The following is a 21,489-nucleotide window of genomic DNA, read 5'->3' as shown; positions in this document are numbered from 1 at the left end:
CCATACTAGATTTTTGGTGCTATCATAACCAAATTTGGTGCACATGTGTAGGTAGGGAATTAAGATGCAAAATTTTGTGGCATTTCGCCAATAGGTGGCGCTATAGAAATCTTACAAGGTCTAAACGGCAATAACTCATTGGCCCTTAGTCCAGTTCATTTTAAACTTTGCACACATCATTTTTGCATAACGGCCCAACAAGATGTGTCATTTGGCCGTCAACTGCCGCTTGTGGAAATTTTTGAAAATATTTTTGCCATGGTAGGTCATGGTATAATGTAGATATAGGGGAAAGACTGGCAGGCCATAGAGAAATCACATTACACTACCAAACCAAACCCCTTAATTTTATCCCTGAAATGTCCTTAATTTCTCCATTAGCTACATAAACATTAATAGCTTTAATAAAGTAAGGTTAGTATCATGGGTTTATAAGGGATTTATTCATGGGTTGATTCACAGAAACACTATTAATGCATGGTTTAAGTGGAAATTCATGGCTCTGTCGCTCTGAATTTTTCATTAAATTAGAAAGTAAGGAGCCAAGATTAAGGGGGTGTTCTCCATTATAACTCCCTTAATTCATTTTAAGGGGATTTTGCATGAATTAAGGGGTGAATTGATGTAAATGAATGAAAATGTAAAGTTACTTTAAGGGGTTAGGCTACTGGTTCGAGTTAGCCTATATTTACATGGGTAAAACCATTTTTTCTCCGCTGTTCCAGCCCTATTTAACCAATGGCTAAATGAGAGCTACAGGACGTTGAAAGCGGATTCATATCCAATAAAACTTCTCCGGGGTGGTATACGCCCCTCTGTATAACCATTGGTGTCTGGCAGGCCACGATTTGCATGTCCAGACTAGTAGTGAACTGATAGGACCGCGATGTTTTCAGTCACACAGCAGGTTTCAGAGGAAGGGCACGGCGTGTGGAGCATCTGCTTGGTAAAATGACGGTAACACACCGGGACTGGCAGCTGCTTTCTGACGGTAACAGATCCGGATAGTACGGGAATCTTACACTGGACACCTACTGCCGTGGTTTGCACTGCGAGATGCGCGTTACAAGGAAACAGTGGACTATTTGCACCATTGGGATCCTCCTGATATTCTACAAGACGAAAGAAATAACTAGAAGTGAACATCAGGAAGCTCAACTCAGTGGGTATGACACGTTTTTGGCGGCTGTTAGAGCTAGTATCTGCCAGGTAGACTACAGTAGACAACCAGGCCAGCTGTTCTGCTTTAATACTCCACCATACCTGCAGTTAAAACACCACGTTACACTGTCGGGTTTATTGGCTAAGGAAGGTTGCGCAGTGTTGCTTTGGGTCCAGTCCTTGTAGTTATCGGATGCTATTGTGTTCCTTTGTTTGGGTCGGCATTGGAAATGGCACCATGATTACTTCGCCTACTCACAGTCTCCCTGTATTAGCCGTTCTCCCTTTTTAGCGTAATATAGTCTGAAGCGGTAAGGACTGGGTGTCTATGCAGGGGAGGTTTTCAGGTTTCTGTCCCTTCCTGATATAACACTATACTGGTCTCCTTCGGCAGCCCTCAGCCATACAAACTGGGGCTCCAGAGTTTAACCCGTCCAGCAGCCTGCAGCTGCAACCCTGCAACCACAGTGTGTCAAAATGTTGTTCATATAGGTCAGGGTTTCTCAAACGTTTTCATGTTCCGGACCGCCAAATAGAGCCATATTAGACCCCCATGTGATTACATTTAGTCCCAGGGACCCATATGGCAACATTTTAGTTGTTGATTAAAATTGTGGAACCGTCTATTCTTTATGTGGGGAGATGAGAGTGGGAGTGAGAGCCTAAAATCTAAATAGTCATCCCGTACATTCTCTAATTGGGATCATTTCTAGTCAATTAAAGTGAAATTAAACTGTTCTGATTTTGCCCCGGGAGCCTCTGCAACCCCCTCAAGGAGGCCTGGGGGTCCCTGGACCCTACTTTGAGAACCACTGATTTAGGTTAAGTTAGAGAAAGGTTTGTCTAGGTTGTGTGTTTGCAAAACACAAAGTATCAGTTTAAATACTGATCTAAGCATGTCCCTGTGTACACAGAGACAAGGTATGATCTAAAATTAGTTGTTTCATAGATTTATATAATTTAAACACAATTTAGGCAATCTACCACTTAAGATGAAAGGTGGTCAAATTTTGGTGGAGGTGGTAGAGCAAATAGAAATCAGAAATCACAGCTCTGAGACACAACTAAAGGAATGTTTCTCACAGAAATCAGTTTTACATAATAATAAAAGAAAGCAAAGTGTTTTGATTAGAAGCTCTAATTAATAATTGAAGAGTGGACTATTTTTCTGGTTACTGTTCATACATAGAAAGTGTCCCACGGGAATTTCTGTACATTTGAATCAGTAAAACAAAAACAGAAATTTAACTAGAACTGGGGGAAATGATCATATTTAAAAAAAAAAAGAAAAAAAAAAAGTAGTCGCTTTTTGCATAGTCAAAAAACTTGGAGCTGAATATTGTTTCCAAAGTTGTTTGCAAAGTGTTGATTTTGCAGTTGTAGATGAGATAATGGTGCCTGTTGAGGCCTGTGTGTGTTGGTTTGTATTGTTCAGCTATTAGACAGCAGACTGCAGACTGTGTTGTGTTCAGTCTGGTGGTCTATTGCTAGACTTTCGTATGCTAAGGGGTGGTGACCAAACAAAACAGGAACATGTTCTTTAGTCACCACAAACACATCTGACAACTCATCTGACAACATTATTTTTAACTCAACCGTGTCTGCTTCAACAAGGCTTGACATCATACTGATACTAACAGCATATTTTATTCATATCTTATGTTTTCTTACGTTTTAATGGCTTAGCGTCTTTCAGACAAGGCAGTTGTTTAACACAGCAAAGTAAGGTGCAGAGCACAACAAATAGGATGTAACTGGATGTGGTTGTGTGTTGCGTGTGAATACTTGAAGTTCTGACAATAGGGTATTTCCTTTTGCGTATTGCACATCTGTTGAAGCACGTCTCTGGAAATGATTTTTGGCAAAACAAAATGAATCACATTTCCTGTCATCAGCGATCACTTGTTGACTCTGAGTGTGGCAGATGAAATGAAACCTATCATAAGGTTACTAACAATAGTTTCTAATGAATCCTCTGAACTGTTGGTTCTTGTCCACTGTGGCAAGTCGGGGCAGGGAAAGGCCCGAAGCCTACATCCCCCTGAAAGCGAAACATACTTATGCCTACGCTTTACTCCCCTGGTGTGTTTGAAAGCTATGAATGTCCTCATTTAACTGGAACTATTCAGAAAGCTGCGGCTAATGGGCCCTTCTCTCCAGCAAGTTCCTCTACAAAAAGAAATAGTTGAATCACCATCATATAATCAACAGAGCATGACATGAGAAAACTGTTGGTGTAACCCAAACCAGGAAAACAAAGACGGTGTAATAAAGTGTAAAGCCTGAAAAAGCAATAGCAAGCCCCGAGCTGTTTTTCTCTCACTATGGGTAATACTGCAGAGTCTTCAGTGATGACAGGACTGTTTAGATTCACATATCCAGTTGTTTAGGTGCTTATTTAATTGTAACAACTTGCGTTTAAAGAGTAACTAAACCCCAAATCCAAATCTGTGGTGAAGCCTGACACCTAATGGTGAAAAGTAGGGTACTGAACTGGCCATCTGCTATTGGCTGGTCTTTGTGCCAGGTGATGTCACCTTCTATAGAGTACAACAGGTGGTGACATCACCTGGCACAAAAGACCAGCCAATAGCAGATGGCCAGTGCAGTACCCTACTTTGGTGTCAGGCATTTGGGTTTGGGGTTTAGGTACTCTTTAATGAGTACTTCAGCAAGGATTTCCGTTATTCACATTACATTAGAACCAAATTTAATTGGCCTAGGTTGAGGGGATGCTTACCCATCCATATTCTGTAGCACTAGATGACTGTTTTCCATATCTTTTGTAGCGATGAGAAACGTAGCGCCTCAAGGCTGATGGGTAATCTCTCTGAGAAAGCCTCAGGACCGGGAGCTTTTCTCCAGCACTTCCCAGGAGTATGGAGGGTCAACTCATCAGCAGTTCTCATGATAAGGTGAGTACGCTCTTGTACAGTTATTTGTATTGGCATGTTTTACCAGTACACACGGTCCCTTGTTCTACACCATATATTAGGGCCAACACCTAGCTATTGATTCCATCTTTTACTTGACTTCATATAGGCCTAGTTCTGTAACTCTGTGGGATGTTTTAAACGCCCACAACAGTGTGCAATGTGATATGTTACCTCTTCACTTAATGTGAAAATGCAAATTTCCACAAAAGTAAGAGAAGAGAAAGATTTTCAGGCATGGTTGCGCGTCATTGATGTAAACGACCGAGAAGCCTACTGTGCAGCCTTAACGGTGTAACCAGTTGGGGCTCAGAGTGGCATTAAAAGGTCTTAAAAATGGCTTTTAAATGGTCTTAAAAAGCATTAAATTCAGTTTGCTGATACCTGTTTTGGAATACCCCTGACGGAATCTGCATGCAAATGAGAGCTTCTTTTTCTTGTTCCTCTTTCTCGTCTCCTTCCTCAAAATGCCCGGCGCCATCTCATTGCTGCTCAGCATCTATAATGTTTTGAATGGCTGCAAAACAGAGATGAACTCATGGTTAAAATAAATAAACAAGACAAAAAAGACAGAAATCAGTGAAAAAGTTTGTCTAACTGAATGAGTATTAAAACTAGATGTAGGGAACAGGCCTGGTTATCAGAGTACTCACTCTGGAGAAATATTAGGTAGATTATTGAAATAATCAACAAGTGGTTGCCATACCTGGAAAAAACTGTTGTTGGTCCCTTTGAGTGCAAGTTAGATTTTTTCTAAACTTATGAAGACTTATGCTCAGATGGCAACCCAAATATTGCCACAAGGGGCATGGCAGTATTGTGACCTTTTTTAAATCTTTGATAATGTATTAAACATTTCAGACCAGAACCCATGAAGTCCTAGCCTGATATTCAGACTGAATGGCCATTTTGTTCCCACTCCATTATTCAGCCTGAGATTTTCCACTGATGCTGGGCGCCTTTACTAATTTCACCAAGAATGTCGGTCGCTTTTGACAAAAATATTGTCTTCGCTCGATTGTTTCTCCGAGCCACAACAAGCTGTTGACTAGAGAAACACCAGACTCTCTCCTCCCTTCCCATTACGCCCCCTAAACACTTCATCTTCGTTTTGAGTGACACGGAAGGGCCACTCACAGGAGGAACCGAGGCCAGAGGGTGAAGGACTTACAGCAGCGGCTCTGGGACACACTTCCCTCTATTATTGCTTCCTATTGACACGGCACGTCGCCGGCCAGCTGTTGCCATAGTTGGTCATGACATCATTGGTGCATAACAAAGATTGAGCAACACGCATTTTCTCAACATTGTCAGTGTGTTTGTTTCAGAGCCTGATCGGTGTGAATAGATAAATAAATGAAATCATTGAAAAAAAATATGAATAATCAGCCAAACATAAATGAATGGTGAAATTGTAAAATGTCTGTTTCTACCTGAGAAATTGCTGTTTTGCATAATATGTTAAATTTTGTTTTTATGTTTTCCTATTTATAATTTTGTAGTTGTCAAACATAATTGTTTTCAAACAAAATGCACATCTATTTTATTTAAACTATTTCTTATAATTAAATATTAGCCTGCAGTACTTTGAATTGTAGCCATTTAATTTAGAGCTATATTATTAGTGTCATATTTTACCCAACCTGTGAAGCCAAAGACAAATTTCCACTGCGGTGGACAATAAAGCCGAGTGTTTAGGGGCCGAATTGGGACGGGGGGTCTGAATCGCTCGACAAAATCTGTAGAGTGGGCGGGACGCGATTCAGGAGTCTGGAACCAGGCTAATGAAGTCCTGGACAGGACCAATAGATGTGAGTGAGGCCTGCTTGAGGGCCACCGCAACGGTCACATTTTGGGTCGCATCCAAGGTATATTTCAGACAATCTGGATTTACTAGAGCACTCCATGGACTACTTTCAGCTGAATTAAACCCAGCCGTGCGCTCCAAGTAGATGAGTTGATCCTGTCTAAAGCTCCGTCCCATCCATACTCGGTCAACTCTTCTCCCAACTCCTCTTCCCATTTTGGATTTGGTTTTGAGTATTTTATCATTAGTTAAAAGCATCATATCAGAAAATATATCTGAAATAAGCCCTTTATGAGTTGGAGATAATGTAAGAAGTCTCTCCAGGGCAAAACCGTTTTTTAACAAAGTGTCAGAATTGAAAATATCTAAACAAGTTAGAATGAGGTAGATTGAACTTCTTAGAAAGTGAAGTAAAGCATCTTTATAATTGCATATTTTGTTCAGAGGGAGTGTTAGATTAAAGGATATTCCACGTATCAATTGAATCATACAAATTTTGCAGACAGTAGTTATTACCCAGTGATGTTGCGATAAATTAAAAGGAAGGTAAACTATGACCTTTAGTCAGTTGTCATCGTATGATAAACAATTACAAATATGAACATCAATCAATTATTCTTTAAGAAAAGCATTAATATATGTTTTTTTCCCCATAAATGATCATGTAACTTCCATCAGTTTGATACTATCTACTATGATGTGTACTAGATTTATGTCAGCTTAAAAAGGTTGTGCATATTGTACATAATTCCCCTAATTCTGACCACGGACTTAATTATTTAAGTATATTATATATATGAGTTGAATCTTTACATTTACAGGTATAGTGCTGCTTAGCTGCAACCTTAGTTTGAACTATGACTGAAATTGCAATTAGCCACATTCTCTGCTGTTGTGTTCTTGCTGTGAAAAGGAAGGACATCCTTCGCTTCCTGGATGCTGAGCGGGATATCTCTGTGCTGAAAAGCAGCTTCAAACCCGGAGACACCATCCACTACGTGCTGGACAGACGCCGGACGTTCAACGTCTCGCAGACGCTGCACAGCCTGCTGCCAGACGTCTCGCCGCTCAAGAACAGACGCTTCAAGACGTGCGCTGTGGTCGGAAACTCTGGCGTGCTGCTAAACAGCGGCTGTGGGAAGGAAATCGATAACCATGATTTTGTCATACGGTAAGTACCTCTTTGCTTCAGCCGCCGCTGTTTTCAGCCATGGGAAGAACTTCATTTAAATTGTAATAACTTTAATTGTAATTGACATTCACAGAGAAAAGGTTCTATTTTTATTTATTTAGTAGTTTATTTGATAGGGACAGTGCACTTAACATAATTACACTTCAAAATTGAAATATAAAAAGATGTGTGCACATGGAGTTTCCAACCCTAGTCCCTAGTTGGGCTTTTAAATAGGCTGCAACTGTCTAAAATGCCTTGTATAAGCTAATACAAAGTACAAAAATGTAAAAGGATACGCTACATTATACATCATCACAATTACACAACATCGCACAATGCACGCACATAACACCACACAACGCAACAAACAAGAGATTCAGAAGCGCACAATCCAACCAACTGGTTGTTTTATACCGTAATCAGTCAATCTTAAGATTACATATGACAATATAAAGACTGGCAAGACAAGTGAGTACAAGCTTCATTAGATTTCAGCTCATTCTTGACTTTTGAGTTATTTTTAATATCCTTAATTAGTTTTATTTCAGTTGGTAGTTTATTCCAGAGTTTTGGTACCCTTTATAGAACATGCTGATCGTGCAAAAACAGTCGTACAGTATGGTTCCCTGCAGTTTCCCTCAGTTACACTTCTGCTTACTCTGATTGCCCTCTTGTCTACTAATGCATCTACTTAGGTTCTCTGGAACTAACTTGTTTAAGCATTTGTAAGCAAGTAACTGCCTTCCTTGATGAAAAGCAAGCAATGTTAAGTGTCATAATCTAACAAATGTCAGACAGATGATGATAATAATTTACTTCATTTGTATAACTAGAATTTACAAAGTGTTTTAATAGTCAAGTAAAAACAAACAAACTCCACAAAAGACAAGACAAAAGACACTTCAAGATGAAAAGACAATTGAGGATAAAACAATAGGAAAAAATAATAGGAAAAAAGACATTGCATGAAAGCAAATCTATAAAAATATAATTTTTGACCCCCTACGTGTAGAATATTAACCTCAATATATCATTCTCAAATTAATTTGAGAACAGCTTGAATGATGGCATAGTATAATGCCAAAACTGCTTTGCTGCTCCATCTAGTTGTAAGAAATATGAAATATTCTGAAATATTCATCAGCAAAAATATCTTTTGTCACACAGAGATTAGCAACCGCAGTTACAAACACACATTGTGGTACAAACACTGGCCGAGCGAGCATTACTGAATATGTAAGTCTTTCAGTGATAACTGTAAAATATTACCACTAAGGAACCCCAGGAGGTCGCCAAAGGCAACAAGTTTCCCATTCTATTAACAATAACTTTAAGAAGTGATTTAAATGAGATACTGTATGATCAACACATGGGGCAGACTGCTCCTCGTGGCTCTGTCCAGTGATTTCAGGCATGAGTAAATGCCAGAGAAAACTGGACTCACCAACATTAGATCTTTTAAGTAAGTGAAGTAAATATTTACATAGCACCTCTCTCTCCTTCTCTTTTCTTTCTTTCCCTCTATTTTAGTCTTTCCATTCTCTCTTTCTCTAGGCCCACCTGTCTCTATAGCTCTCTCCGCCTCTGTATGGCTCTCTTTCTCTCTACACCTCTCACTCTACCTCTCTATGTACCTCACTCTCTCTCTACCTTTTTAAAAAGTTTCTAGATGAGGACCCTAAGACCCCGCACTCTTTTGTGCACCCCCTGTTTTTTAGTTTGCATTACGCCCCTGTCCACCTGTCTGTAAGTTCTGCCTATGAGCCTAAAGAGTCGGCCAGTTATGCCCACAATTAACAATTGGAGCCAAGCCTAAGACTCTGGCTTGTTCATCTCTCCTTGCCCCAGAGCAGTGGACCCTGGTTCAGGGCGGCAAACAGACTAGGAGGCCTTTCTCTCTCTCCCCCCCTCGCAGACCTTAGATTGGGCCCATAAAAACAAGCCCGACCCTACCCGAGCCTGTGCACGTTCTGTCTGAGCCCGGCACGGGCCCGTCCCATTGGCTGCATTTATGGGCCCGAGCCCGGTTTAAAACCGAAATTTTCATAGTAAGTTGGCTGTTGATAAGTAAACTAATTCCGAGTTGTTTGAATGACAAAAATCTGTTCAGAATTACGTGCGGGATCTTACTGAATAGCCTACTTCCTCTCGCAAAGGACTGGCAAAGCGAGTGTGGTGCCGTAGGCAGCGAAAACCCGACACTTACATTTCAAAACGTAACCTTTGATTGACTGGTGATAAAAACATAATTGACAAAAGGAATTAACAATCAGACTTTGCGGATTACAGAGATATTTGAATGACAGAAATCCGTTCAGAATTACGCACGGGATCTTAATGAATAGCACAACACGGAAGCGAAACTTGTTTGAGTTGGTTCAACAAACCCGAGCAGCCTTTGCGCATGCATATATATATATATATATATATATATATATATACACACACACACACACACTCACCGGCCACTTCATTAGGTACACCTTACTAATACTGGGTAGGTATCAGCTTTCAGCTCAGTGTCAACCAGCTACCAAAGTGACCTCAAGGTTGGACGTGTTGCATTCTGAGATGCTTTTCTGCTCACCACAGTTGTAAAGAGGTTATCTGAGTTACTGTTGCCTTTCTATCAGCTCGAACCAGTCTGGCCATTCTCCTCTGACCTCTGCCATCAACAAGGCATTTTCGCCCAGAGAACTGCCACTCACTGGATATTTTCTCTCTTTCGGACCATTCTCTGTAAACCCTAGAGATGGTTGTGCGTGAAAATCCCAGTAGATCAGCAGTTTCTGAATTACTCAAACCAGCCAACCATGCCACGTTCAAAGTCACTTAAATCACCTTTCTTCCCCATTCTGATGCTTGGTTTGAACTTCAGCAGATCGTCTTGACCATGTCTACATGCCTAAATGCATTGAGATGCTGCCACGTGATTGGCTGATTAGATATTTGTGTTAACAAGCAGTTGAACAGATGTACCTAATGAAGTGGCCGGTGAGTGTGTGTATGTGTATGTATATATATATATATATATATATATCCGGGGCCTGCATATAACATTCTGATTATCACACCAAATGGCTTACTCCCCACCCCAATTATTAAAAATTCGGTTCGGGCAGAGAATCAAACCTTTGCCTCCTCGTTCCTCGGCCCACTTCCCTCGCATGGCACTTCAGCAGACTCCTGAGTCTTAACACCTGGTTGTCCGAAGAATGTAGCGCCCATAACTTAGCTTTTATCGAGAATTTAAAATTTTTGTTTTCTGGGAACGGCATCAATTTTTCTAAAATGATGATTTACACCCGAGACGATTAGATGCATGGATGTTGTCGGCAAATTTGAACTATTCCATTCGTCATTTTGAGGGGCCACAGTCCACACAGTCTCTACTTTAGTGCTTGGCAATAATTGATTCCTGTACAGTCTAAGCCCGTCCAGCATTGTCAGTGTCACTATGCTCAGTAATCTTTCTCCTACCAGGCTTGGGCTGTCCTCTTTCATCCGGTTTTTATGAATCCCCCGCCTCTCTGTTCCTCTGTCCATGTCAGTGATAGACAACCGATAGACAAACGAGGGCATTAAGGTATGTGTAACTGATAGACGGGCAGCTATGACTAGAGCTTGGTGCTAACGCCCCTATGCTGCTAATCCTAACAACCTGATGTGCACACCTGCTCTCTGTCAACCTAAGTATTCCCAATTGACCATGCATCACGCCAAGTTGGCTCTACTCAAGGTTAGATCCCTGCCTAACAAGACTTTTATTTTGAATTATTTCATTTTTCTCACAACCTTTTATTTTTTATTTCTTACATGAACTTGGCCTAGGCCAGGTGAATGTAGCCCTCTCATAGAGCTGTGCCCTCCTAATTATACTTATCTAAATTCCCTGAGGCTCAATGGCTCAGTTGCTGTTGTTTAACATGTGTCCCTATCAATGCTGTTGTCCTCACTATACAATCATTTTGTATTCAAAATGATTGTGCAATTCCAATTTGCTGCATTGTTGTGTATCACACCCCCCAAACCCATTGGTAGGTTTCTGTCTGAGTTCTCTGATTTTATTTCCTCTGTTCCTCTGTCAAACATGATCAAGTGCTCATGTGTGGTGATTTTAATATTCACATTGATGACGTCTCAAACAGCTTTGCCTTCGAATTTTTAAATATTACTGAATCATTTAATGTAGTTCAGCATATGTATATCTGATCCACCCATATTCTGGGCCATACCCTTGATCTTGTCTTCACCCTGGGCTTGTCACTCAACCCTTTTAATATGGAAGATTTTATATCTGATCACTAATGCATTCTCTTTGATCCAGTTTTTCCATCAGCTGCCTCCTCTCAAAAGCGTACTATATGCTGTCGCTTATTCAATGAACAGTCTGCCTCTAAATTCTCATGTATTTTCACTGAGCTGAGTCACAGCATGTCTCAGTTCTCCCTTGTCTTAGAAGAGAATATAGAAGGGCAGAACATAGATGGAAAAGTTCCCGTCTGAAAATCCACTGTCTCCACTAGAAAGAATTACTGTCTTCATTGAATCAAAAAATGAAAGATGCTAGAACTACTTATTTTGCCAAACAAATTTCTGATAATAAGCATAGCCTCAAGTTCCTTATCAGCACCATTGATTGCCTTGTTAATGCTCCACATGTCCTCTCTGCCTCCTCAGTTGCTGATTGTGAAAAATGTCTATCTTTCTTGGTGGACCAGATTAAGACCATCAGAGCTCCCTCCCTGTCATGTGTTTACCCAGTTTCCCCTAGGAAATCTTGATCGACAGGTTTAGGAAATGGGTTGATTTTTCTGGTTCTGCCCTAAACTGGTTCTCCTCTTATCTCTGACAGAAAGTCAGGCTAAAGTCAGAGGTCTCCTCTTTTGCTCCACTGATCTGCAGGGTTATCTCAGGGGTCTATCCTTGGGCCAATTTTATTGTCTTTGTATATGCTTTGCTTAGGGCGTATGATGCAGCTTAGGCTGTATTTCTTAGCATTGTTACACTGATGACACTCAGCTTTGTATGTCTATCAAACCTGATGAACTTGACAAAGTAGCCTCTTTGGACAACTGCCTGTCAGCCATAAGACTGGAAGGTCCACAATTTCCTACAATTGAACTCTAGTACAACTGAGATACATCTTATACAGCCTGATCCCCAAAAATGACTGACTGGTCGTTGGCTAGGTCCCCTTGGCTCTTACATTAAGTCACCTGATGAAGCCTGCGCTTCGTCGAATGGCCTCTAGAGGGCACACCGTGGGTCTGCGCAAGATCTGTGCTTGTTAAATTCGATACACATGTCAATTCTGTGATCAAGTCCTGTTTTTTCCACCCAAGAAACTAATCAAAAATCCAGTCAACTTGGGTGTCCAGGTGACTCAGTGGTCTAAGGCGCGTACCCTGTAACCGCAACGTCCGTGGTTCGAATCCAGCCTGGGACATTTGTCGCATGTCATCCCCTTCTCTCTCCCCAGTGTCTCCTGTCCTATGTTCACTATACACTGTCAATTAAAGGCAAAAATGCCGCCCAAAAAAATCGTGAAAACGTATGTAAAAATCCAGTCAACTGTGTCTTTCCAAGTTCACCATTTTACATTTGTTTACAATTGTTTCAAAATCTGACTGCAATCCAAAACTAATCGTAGATATCATTTCACCCATTTTAGCCTCTCTGCATTGGTTACCCTTACCTCAAATTCAGAATAGATTTTAAGATTCTTTTAATTACATATACACAACCTAGTGCCTTCCTATATTTGTGACCTGTAGATTCCTAACTCTACATCTAGGTCACTTAGGTCCTCCGACCAAGGGCTTCTAGCCACCGTTCATTCTAAACTGATTGTGTGTCTATAGTTAAGGCCCCTAAGCTCTGGAATACCCTCCCATCATGTCTGCTCAGCATATTCTGTGGAGAGTTTTAAAAGTGTGTATGTGCTATTTTTAGTTGCCATATACAGTGCTCTGTGAAGCTGCTGTGGTGCTGAGCACTGTTTGCTGCCTTTTTGATGTCTCTTTTGTCTAGAGCACTGTAACCTAAATTTAAAAAGGGCTATATAAATAAAGATTTACTTACTTACTTTACGGAAATTGGGGGTTGGTGTTAACACTGGATAGATAGACGCTTTCAGTTCCTCCAATCAGGAGCAAGCTAGAAATACTGTGATCAACTGTGTAGATCTTCCTTTCAGTCCCAAACCCACATGTAGAAATGAAAGAGGTTGTGAATAAATGGCAATTTTACAGCCAAGTAATATTTTGGATAACACAGTCTGTTATTGTAAGAATTATCAAACTTCGATTAAGAGAATCAGCAGACTTTGGAGGTAAATATCATCTGGTAAGCTTATGTTAATATTAAACCATTGGCTACACTAGCTAGCTGTATAATGGCTGCTAGGGTTGGGGATAGTTGTAACAGAACTGTTACATCTTAACCTAGTTAACACACACATGCGCACACACACACACAAAACGGTTTGTTCAAAACTGAGGTCCTACTGTGTGCGCATTACATTTGTTTTTTGTTGATGCTTAACTTACACACACTCATACACACACATACAGGCACACAGTTCTGTTAAAATGTTAAAAATGTGAGTTTATTTAAAAGAACAATGAGTAATATGTGCACAACAAATCCATTACAATTGTTATACATATTATTTTTATGGCATTTCTGCTTTATTAGATAGTACAGTTGAGAGAGAGATAGGAAAGGAGGAAGAGAGAGGGGGATGATGTGACAAAGGTCCTAGGCTGGATTCAAATACAATACATCACATTACACATCATTATGGTATGCACCTTAGACCACTGAGCCATCAGGATGATGAAAAATCTATTACAATTGTTAGGAGTTAATATTAATCTCTCGCATGTAATGTTCACTAACCCAAAATGTGTTTGTTGTAAATGTTAAACTCTCTCACACACACACACACACACACACACACACACACACACACACACACAGAGAGTTCAGTTAACATGAACAAACCAAGAACAAACAAAGAATTTAATTTCAAATAACTTGGTTAGGATCCAGTTCATGCATTTCCCAAGGATGTTACATTTTACCCCAACTGTTGTAACAACGAACCCAGGCTGTGGAGTAGGATGTAACATTTCTCTCCCTGTCTGAGACAAAATAACTCCCTTTGTATTAGGGCTGAACAATTAATCGAAATTTTATCGAAATCGCAATATGGCCTACTGCAATTTTCAAATCGCAGGAGGCGCAATATTTGTTAAAGGCGAAATGTGTGTCAAAATACCAGTTTAAATTAAATATTGTCGTGCTGCAGAGATGTCCTGGCCTACACATCATATTCTACAGACTTAAGAAAACATCTTTGTTTGGTACAGATCCCCGCAAAAATCACACCATAATTATTTTAATACGTTTTTCAATGAAAATGAGAATAATGATGTAAAAATGATCATTCCCACGAATATCGCAAATCATATCGCAATTGCAATATCAGTCAAAATAATCGCAATTAGATATTTTTTCAAAATCGTCCAGCACTACTTTGTATTTGCCTTGGAGATGATGAAACCACAGATAGATTCCACCAGATTTTGAAAGATGAGCAATGAGATATGGACACATTGTGAAAAATATTAGTGAGACAGTGGGAACTTGTAGCAGCTGTAAGGCTGGATGGTTAGTTTATTGTTTATTTAAGTGCCTAAACCTGCCAGGCTTGTTTAATGGATTGGTAAAATATTTCACTCTTTCTTGCTCACCAGCTGTAACCTGGCTCCCCTGGTGGAGTTTGCCAATGATGTGGGTCTGAGGTCCAACTTCACCACCATGAACCCGTCGGTCATCCAGCGAGCCTACGGTGGCTTGAAGAACCAGACTGACGCGGAGCGGTTGGTCCAGCGGTTGCGGATGCTGAATGACAGCGTATTGTGGATCCCTGCCTTCATGGTCAAAGGAGGAGAGAAGCATGTGGAGTGCGTGAACCAACTGATTGTAAAGCGAAAGCTGCCCGTCCGGACGGCTTACCCTTCCCTGCGACTCATCCATGCTGTGAGAGGGTGAGTTGGAAGCACATATCTGGACATACACACTGGGTTTCCATCTGGGTGTATTGATATTTTTTTTTTGGGAAGTTTTGTTACTAGCCTTAAAGTCGAGATGAAACGGCATTTCGAGAGTATCTAACTTCCGTATCGTGACGTATTTCCGAGTGAAACAGGAAAGACAGGCGGGACATAACGTTGGGAGGAATTTGATTTGAACGTTGAAAAGTGGGCGTGTCATAACACCCGAAGACACACCGAAGTACCGTGCTGTTGCTAGCTAGCTAACTAATGAATCTTAGCCTCTTAGCTCTGTGCGCTAAAAGTTGAAGATTGATTGATGGGTGGATGTCATGATATTATTGGTTGAAATTGGTTATGGGCATGCTTACGTAAGCAGACGGCATATTTTGTTTTACAGGAAGAAAACATGATTGAATTTTGATATAAGAATACAAAGAAATTGATTTTTTGTATTTTTTTTGGCATATATTGTTAAATAGGTGCACAATATGACCGGGGATGTGATCTAAAAGGGTTAAAAAGGCATTTTTCATTTCATCTCGACTTTAAGAGAAGGAGTATTCCATAGAGGACGGGCATCACAGAGGACAGTTTTTGGGGTGGTATATAGATGAATAAGTAGATAGATGATTATGACTTATAGTCTGCTCCTGCGAGGTTCGGGCCCAGGTCTGTGGTGGGTTAACAAGACTACTGCACACTCACTTTTAGGTTGGCCTGCTCAGTTTCTATCCCTTCTTAGCTATATACAATCAGTGAGTGCCCCAGTACTGATTTCAAATGTGCACTTGGTGATTCTTTAATGCCAGAATACAGTCAAGTTTAAAAAATAGCCTGACTCACAGTACCGTGGACACGGCCTTCAGTAAATGTACCCTATTAATTTGTAGGGACTATGAACATTAGCTATATATGTGGATGTCAGGGATCATTTTTCTTATAAATAACAAAAGGATAGTCCAACCACACAAAGCCAAGTGACTGGCTCAGTGTTTTAACTGGCAGATCTCTGCAAACAAACACTATAACATTCTGTAACAGATAATCAAGAGTAAAACAAAATCTGTCTAGTCCAATGCATTTCTGTTTAAACTGGCTGTTTCCTGGTTTCTCCCATTGACTTGCTAAGTTGTGGTTTCCACTCAGTTACTTGCCATGTCATCCTCCAGAAAAGTGAAAATAATAATAATATTATAGTTACAGACGCTATATCATCAACCCAATGGAATTAATCTTAAACGTCCTACAATTGAAGACATCACTGATCACGAAGCTTCAATGGAATTTATTCAGTGATGGTTAAAAATCCATCGTTGTCTTCATCCTAACCTATTCCAGTTTGTTGTGCTTGGCTTGCTGCCTTGACGTCTGGCCGTAATGTAACGACCACTAGCTTGTTACTTTTCTAGGCTAACGTTAGCTACATTACGTTAGAAAGCAAGCTGTGAAGCTTAAAAAACTTTGTAACGTAGCTTATTCAAACCTATGGGCTGACAAGTTCAGACCGGCAAAAAGGCAACGCTTTTACTCTGAAATGGAGGTCCGTCGTGTCCGGAAGTCAGAGTCTGTCCCGCTCACGCCTCTGCAGTACTTACTTCTTTTCTGAATTGACAAACTAAAAGCAAAAAGGAAAAATGCACATCTCTCTTTTTGTGGTGTCAACTGAAATGCAAAAGCAAAACAGCAGCGAAAACGCTTTTTTATTTATTGCACTTAAATGAGTAAAACGATTGATGGGAAGGTACACGCATTCTTAGAGGCGCCAGGGCCTATGTCTCTCATTCATCCAGGAAATGATAAACCCAAAAGCACATATCATTAATTATGCATTGACTTGGTCCAACACGCCTTCCTCCCTAAGCACGACATGTTAAGGACATGTATTATATGCAGCACAGTCATTCACATTCGGAACCAGACATTCAACAAAGTGTACTGATATTTTAAAACTGTCAGTTGTTCATTCATTTAAGGACCTCACTGGAAGTTTGTTTTTATTTTGAATTCTATGACATTAAAGCCTTCAGAATTACCATTAGTTAAATTGGCAGTCCAATGGGTCATTGTCTAAATGAGGTTTAGCTGCCTGAGAGTAACTAAACCAAACCCAAGTCTTTGGTGAAGCCTGACATGTAGTGGTGAAAAGTAGGGTACTGAACTGGCCTTCTGCTATTGGCTGGTCTTTGGTGCCAGCTGATGTCACCGCCTGCTGTACTCTGTAGAACTCTATAGAAGGTGACTGTTTAAGCATCAAGCTGTTTTTTGATTGAATTAGAGGAGATTTTCAAAAAGGTGCTGGTTCGCAAATTATGAGTACTATTGTCCAAGATGTACATTTAAGAATGAGCAAGGCTTTGTAAACGATTTGTTCTCAATCTGTTTTTTTCCCCCTAGATACTGGCTGACAAATAAAATCAATATAAAAAGACCCAGCACTGGACTATTGATGTACACGCTGGCTACTCGTTTCTGTGATGAGATTCACCTATATGGATTTTGGCCATTTCCGAGGGACACAACCGGAAATCTGGTCAAGTACCACTATTATGACATGCTGAAGTATCGATACTTCTCCAACGCAGCGCCGCACAGGATGCCGCTTGAGTTCAAAACGCTGAAAATGCTTCACAGCAAAGGCGCTCTGAAGTTGATCACATCCAAGTGCACACCTTAAAGTGAACTGTCCCCGGCTGACGAGTCAACAGATACACGGACAAAGGAAGTCGTGTGAATGTTTGTGTAAATTGCACAGGTTGCAACAGAAGTGTGCGTGCCTTTTTGGAAATCAGCAGTTTTAAAGGGACAAAAGTAAGAATGTATCGTAATGTCATGTGTCAGTATTTTCATTTGGCATTGAAAACTTGAAACTTGGAAACCAGCGACTTAAATGAGGTGATCCACGATAAAGAGAATGTAGTGGATTTAAAGTTACAATTAGTAATACACATTTTTGGTACTCGGAATTTGATGTACTATGAAATTTGATTACAAAGATAAAATGTCCTTCAAAATATGAACTCTCTAGGAATTAGAAGCTTCAGGGCAAGATTATTTTCATATTTGTTTAAATGTAGAGTGGACAATGTATAATTTTACAGAATGTGTAACTGCCATCTAACTTTTTTACAACTGTATTACTATCAATATGAATGTCCAGTGACAAATTCCCCTGGAATAATATATCATATGTAGCCTTTTGAAGCCTAAACAAGTACAATAGGAAATGATAGGAAAATGCATATTAACTTAAGTTGTTTAGATATATTGTACAGACATATTTGTTCAGTGCAGTCAAGTTTTGGTCAGAGACCGGTCTAAGTGACCACATCTTTGGAATGTTATATAGGTATCTTTTTCATGTTAATTACTCAAAATCTGAACTACTGTAATGGTTATTGTATCCTCTAACAACTCATATGTACTATATTAGTTGCATATGTCAAAAACCACTGATCTTTTCTTGTTTTTTGTGCTGCCAGTACATTTTTTTTATTTATTTTTTCACATTTCCTCATAACGGATGATGTCAGTCAAACAGTTAATGAATGTTTTAAATAGAAGATGGCCTTCTTGAAGAGCTGTCTATGCTCAAGAGTAGTTTGATATGTATGGAAAGAGATTAGTGCCAGCAGATATCGTATTTGAATTGCGTAAATTTGAATTTGTAATGCTCATATTGAACCAGTGAATTCAAAAAATGTTTTTTTTAAATGCATTAATTCAAAAATTTAATTTGTAAGGCACAATTTGAAATTGACTGCAATGGCTTGAAATTGAAAGTTTGTTATTGAATTTAAATAACTATATTTCAAATGCAGTTTTCTCAATTCAGACTGAGCTCTCTGAGACACACTCTGGGGACTTAGATAAAGTTAGTGTCCTTGTCTAGATTCTGCACTTTCACTACCTACCTTTTGGTAGGTAACTCATCAAAAATTTGTGCCAACAGACCAGAAACCACATCAGAGAGCTTTTGACCGCAATTTGCCACAGTGGACAATTTCAACTTTTTGCAATTCAAATGCAGTCTCTACCGGTACTAATATGTTTCCGTAGATCTGGCTCCACCTGGTGCTAGAACTGAACTCAACGAGAGAGGGTGCCATCAGCATTACTCTGCTCTGTTTCAGTGCTTTATTTTCTATGCGACTTTTGAATGCTTGATACTTGCCCATTTTTATATGAGATCCCTAATTGTTTACTGACAACTTGACATTGTGTACAAGCTGACATTTTGTGCACATCTATAGGTCTCATATGAACAGCTTTGACCATATTCTCTGGTTCATGATGACATAGCTGAACAATGTATTGGAACATGTTATTGCGCAAAATTATTGGGGCTTTAGTAGGTGATTTTTACTTTTTATATCATTTAGGACATAAAATGTGAAAATGTATGTACAGTGCGATGAGCGAATGTGAATGGAGATGCATGTAGGCTAGTCATTGCTGTGTGTTAACAGTTGAATGAATTTCTTACTGAGTGCTGCCTCTAGTATTTTAATTTATTAAATCAAATCAGGTCACTGGATGTGGCTTAATTTGTAAAGCCTTATTTTTGTAAGGGATGAGGAGCCTTTTCTGCTTTGTTGTCAAGTCTGTTCTGATGTTTTTCTGTTAACGTTTGTAATTTGTACATAATGTGATGTTTTATACATGTAATTGCTCTAGATTCAAGCTTATCAGATATTGACGGTGGTAGGCTTTGATCCTTTAGTAAAACTTTATACCAAATTATTCTGCAATATTTTACTTCATCTTACTCTGTACTATGTCTGATTTCTACGTTTGTGAGCAATTTGTTTTTAGGAACAGGTCAAAGTAATAAAGATTGATTTACTAATTTGCTTTAAAGAATTGCTTTTCTCAAGAAGTGGGAATCACTGTGTCCTACCACTAATTAATTCTGCTGGAGACAATGGGAATTGAACATGAGCAGGTATAACTGTGTGCAAATGTTCAGCTGTATTTGTGTCAGGGCAACATGACATACTGATGATACACATCAAACATAACGTGGAAGTGGGATGCGTCAGCTAATTTACTAAATGTTGCCCTCCGACAGACTTGGACAGCTTGTAATGGAGGGGAGATGGGCCGAAAATGAGAAAGAAATAAAACATATCAAAGGTGAGCTATGGAAGAGTGAAGAGAGATGGTAAATGCATATACAATACTATTGGCTAAGCAAGTTTGCACATACAAGGAATTGATGGGTTGGTCATGTAGGTCACATTACAGATCCCATATGGTGTAAAACAGGATTTCCCTTGACTCTGTGATCATAAAGGAGTTGGATGTGGTATCTAAACATGGTGAAAGTACAAGCACCGCCTCTGGCGGTCAGGAAGAATGATATAGAACGAGAGTTACGCATGTAACTATGGTTCTATGAATTCTGGATGACCGCCAAAGTTCCTTGTCACTCAGAATCCTGACGAGAAGATTCTGTAGGGACAAAACTCAGGATGACGGAGCCATTTATACGGTGGGGCTGGTAGCGCCCTACGTCATCCTGGGTCACGGGTGACTCTGTTGGTATAAACAACTCGACCTGCGCGTGCGTGAGAAGGATGATATCCAGTGTTATGCACCGCCTCTGGCGGTCAGCCAGAATTCATAGAACCGTAGTAACATGCGTAACTCTCGTTAGTCTTTATGAAAAGTAACGTGTTAGAGTAAGCTTTCATGTTACCCACTTCAAGCATGCCTTTAAAATATGTCTTCTGCCTTAAGTAACAGTCTACTGTTGTCTAAAGAAAACATCAAGGAGCTTTCAGTTACCTGGTTCCACAGTAAATACTCAGTGGGGGCTTGGACCGACTGGATGCCTTTCTGCCGTCTGCATCACAACTGCAGGTGATTTTGACTTTATCAACACTGTGAAACATTGGCTCCGTGTTCCTCTCCATAAAAAAGCCTTGAGAAAAATATGCTATTGAGACGGAGCTATTGACATTAAAAGGCGCATCAACCGGTGAATATCAAACTTCAAACTAACTTCACCCTGGTGATCAACAGAGCCTGAACTGATCTGGTCTGGTCTCAAAAGGTTAGATAGTGAAAGCTAACTACATAAATTGAAAAACTAACGCGTTAAGTTACTTGTTACCACAAAAAAGTAATCTGATTACTGTAACCCCCAACACTGCTCTTCACCTGTCATTGTGGGACATATAACCTTGAGCGGGAGAAAAATCCGGCAAAGCGAGACTGGTAACCAGCAACACTTCTCCCTAGGTACGTTTAGTACGTAGCTATTAGTCTTTATGCACAGTTTGTCTTAGGAGCTTCTGTACTCCAGTAGTTCATTTACAAATGTGTTGCGGTTTCTGTCACCCTCTA

At 40.0% G+C, this 21,489-nt stretch overlaps 1 protein-coding gene across 1 annotated transcript; it reads left to right on the top strand.

Moving 5' to 3' along the window:
• Positions 1-879: 879 nt before the first annotated feature.
• On the top strand, positions 880-19,987 carry st8sia4 (ST8 alpha-N-acetyl-neuraminide alpha-2,8-sialyltransferase 4). The gene is made up of 5 exons (XM_071906086.2): positions 880-1,166; positions 3,951-4,076; positions 6,815-7,072; positions 14,839-15,132; positions 17,536-19,987. The coding sequence occupies exons 1-5, from the start codon at positions 1,057-1,059 to the stop codon at positions 17,813-17,815; spliced, it is 1,068 nt and encodes a 355-aa protein (XP_071762187.1). The 5' UTR covers positions 880-1,056; the 3' UTR covers positions 17,816-19,987.
• Positions 19,988-21,489: the final 1,502 nt, after the last annotated feature.

This window comes from Centroberyx gerrardi, chromosome 2 (genome assembly GCF_048128805.1).
Source record: "Centroberyx gerrardi isolate f3 chromosome 2, fCenGer3.hap1.cur.20231027, whole genome shotgun sequence".
In the NCBI taxonomy this organism is placed as follows: domain Eukaryota; kingdom Metazoa; phylum Chordata; class Actinopteri; order Beryciformes; family Berycidae; genus Centroberyx; species Centroberyx gerrardi.
The sequence above is the reverse complement of the archived record's forward strand: the minus strand, read 5'-3'. Positions and strand labels throughout refer to the sequence as shown.

Bases quoted from the DNA above. Each gene is read 5' to 3' on its own strand.
- st8sia4 (XM_071906086.2), top strand. From the start codon at position 1,057: ATGCGCGTTACAAGGAAACAGTGGACTATTTGCACCATTGGGATCCTC. The intron at 1,167-3,950 runs GTATGACACGTT...TATCTTTTGTAG, and splicing joins CAGGAAGCTCAACTCAGTGG to CGATGAGAAACGTAGCGCCT. The intron at 15,133-17,535 runs GTGAGTTGGAAG...TTTTCCCCCTAG, and splicing joins CTCATCCATGCTGTGAGAGG to ATACTGGCTGACAAATAAAA.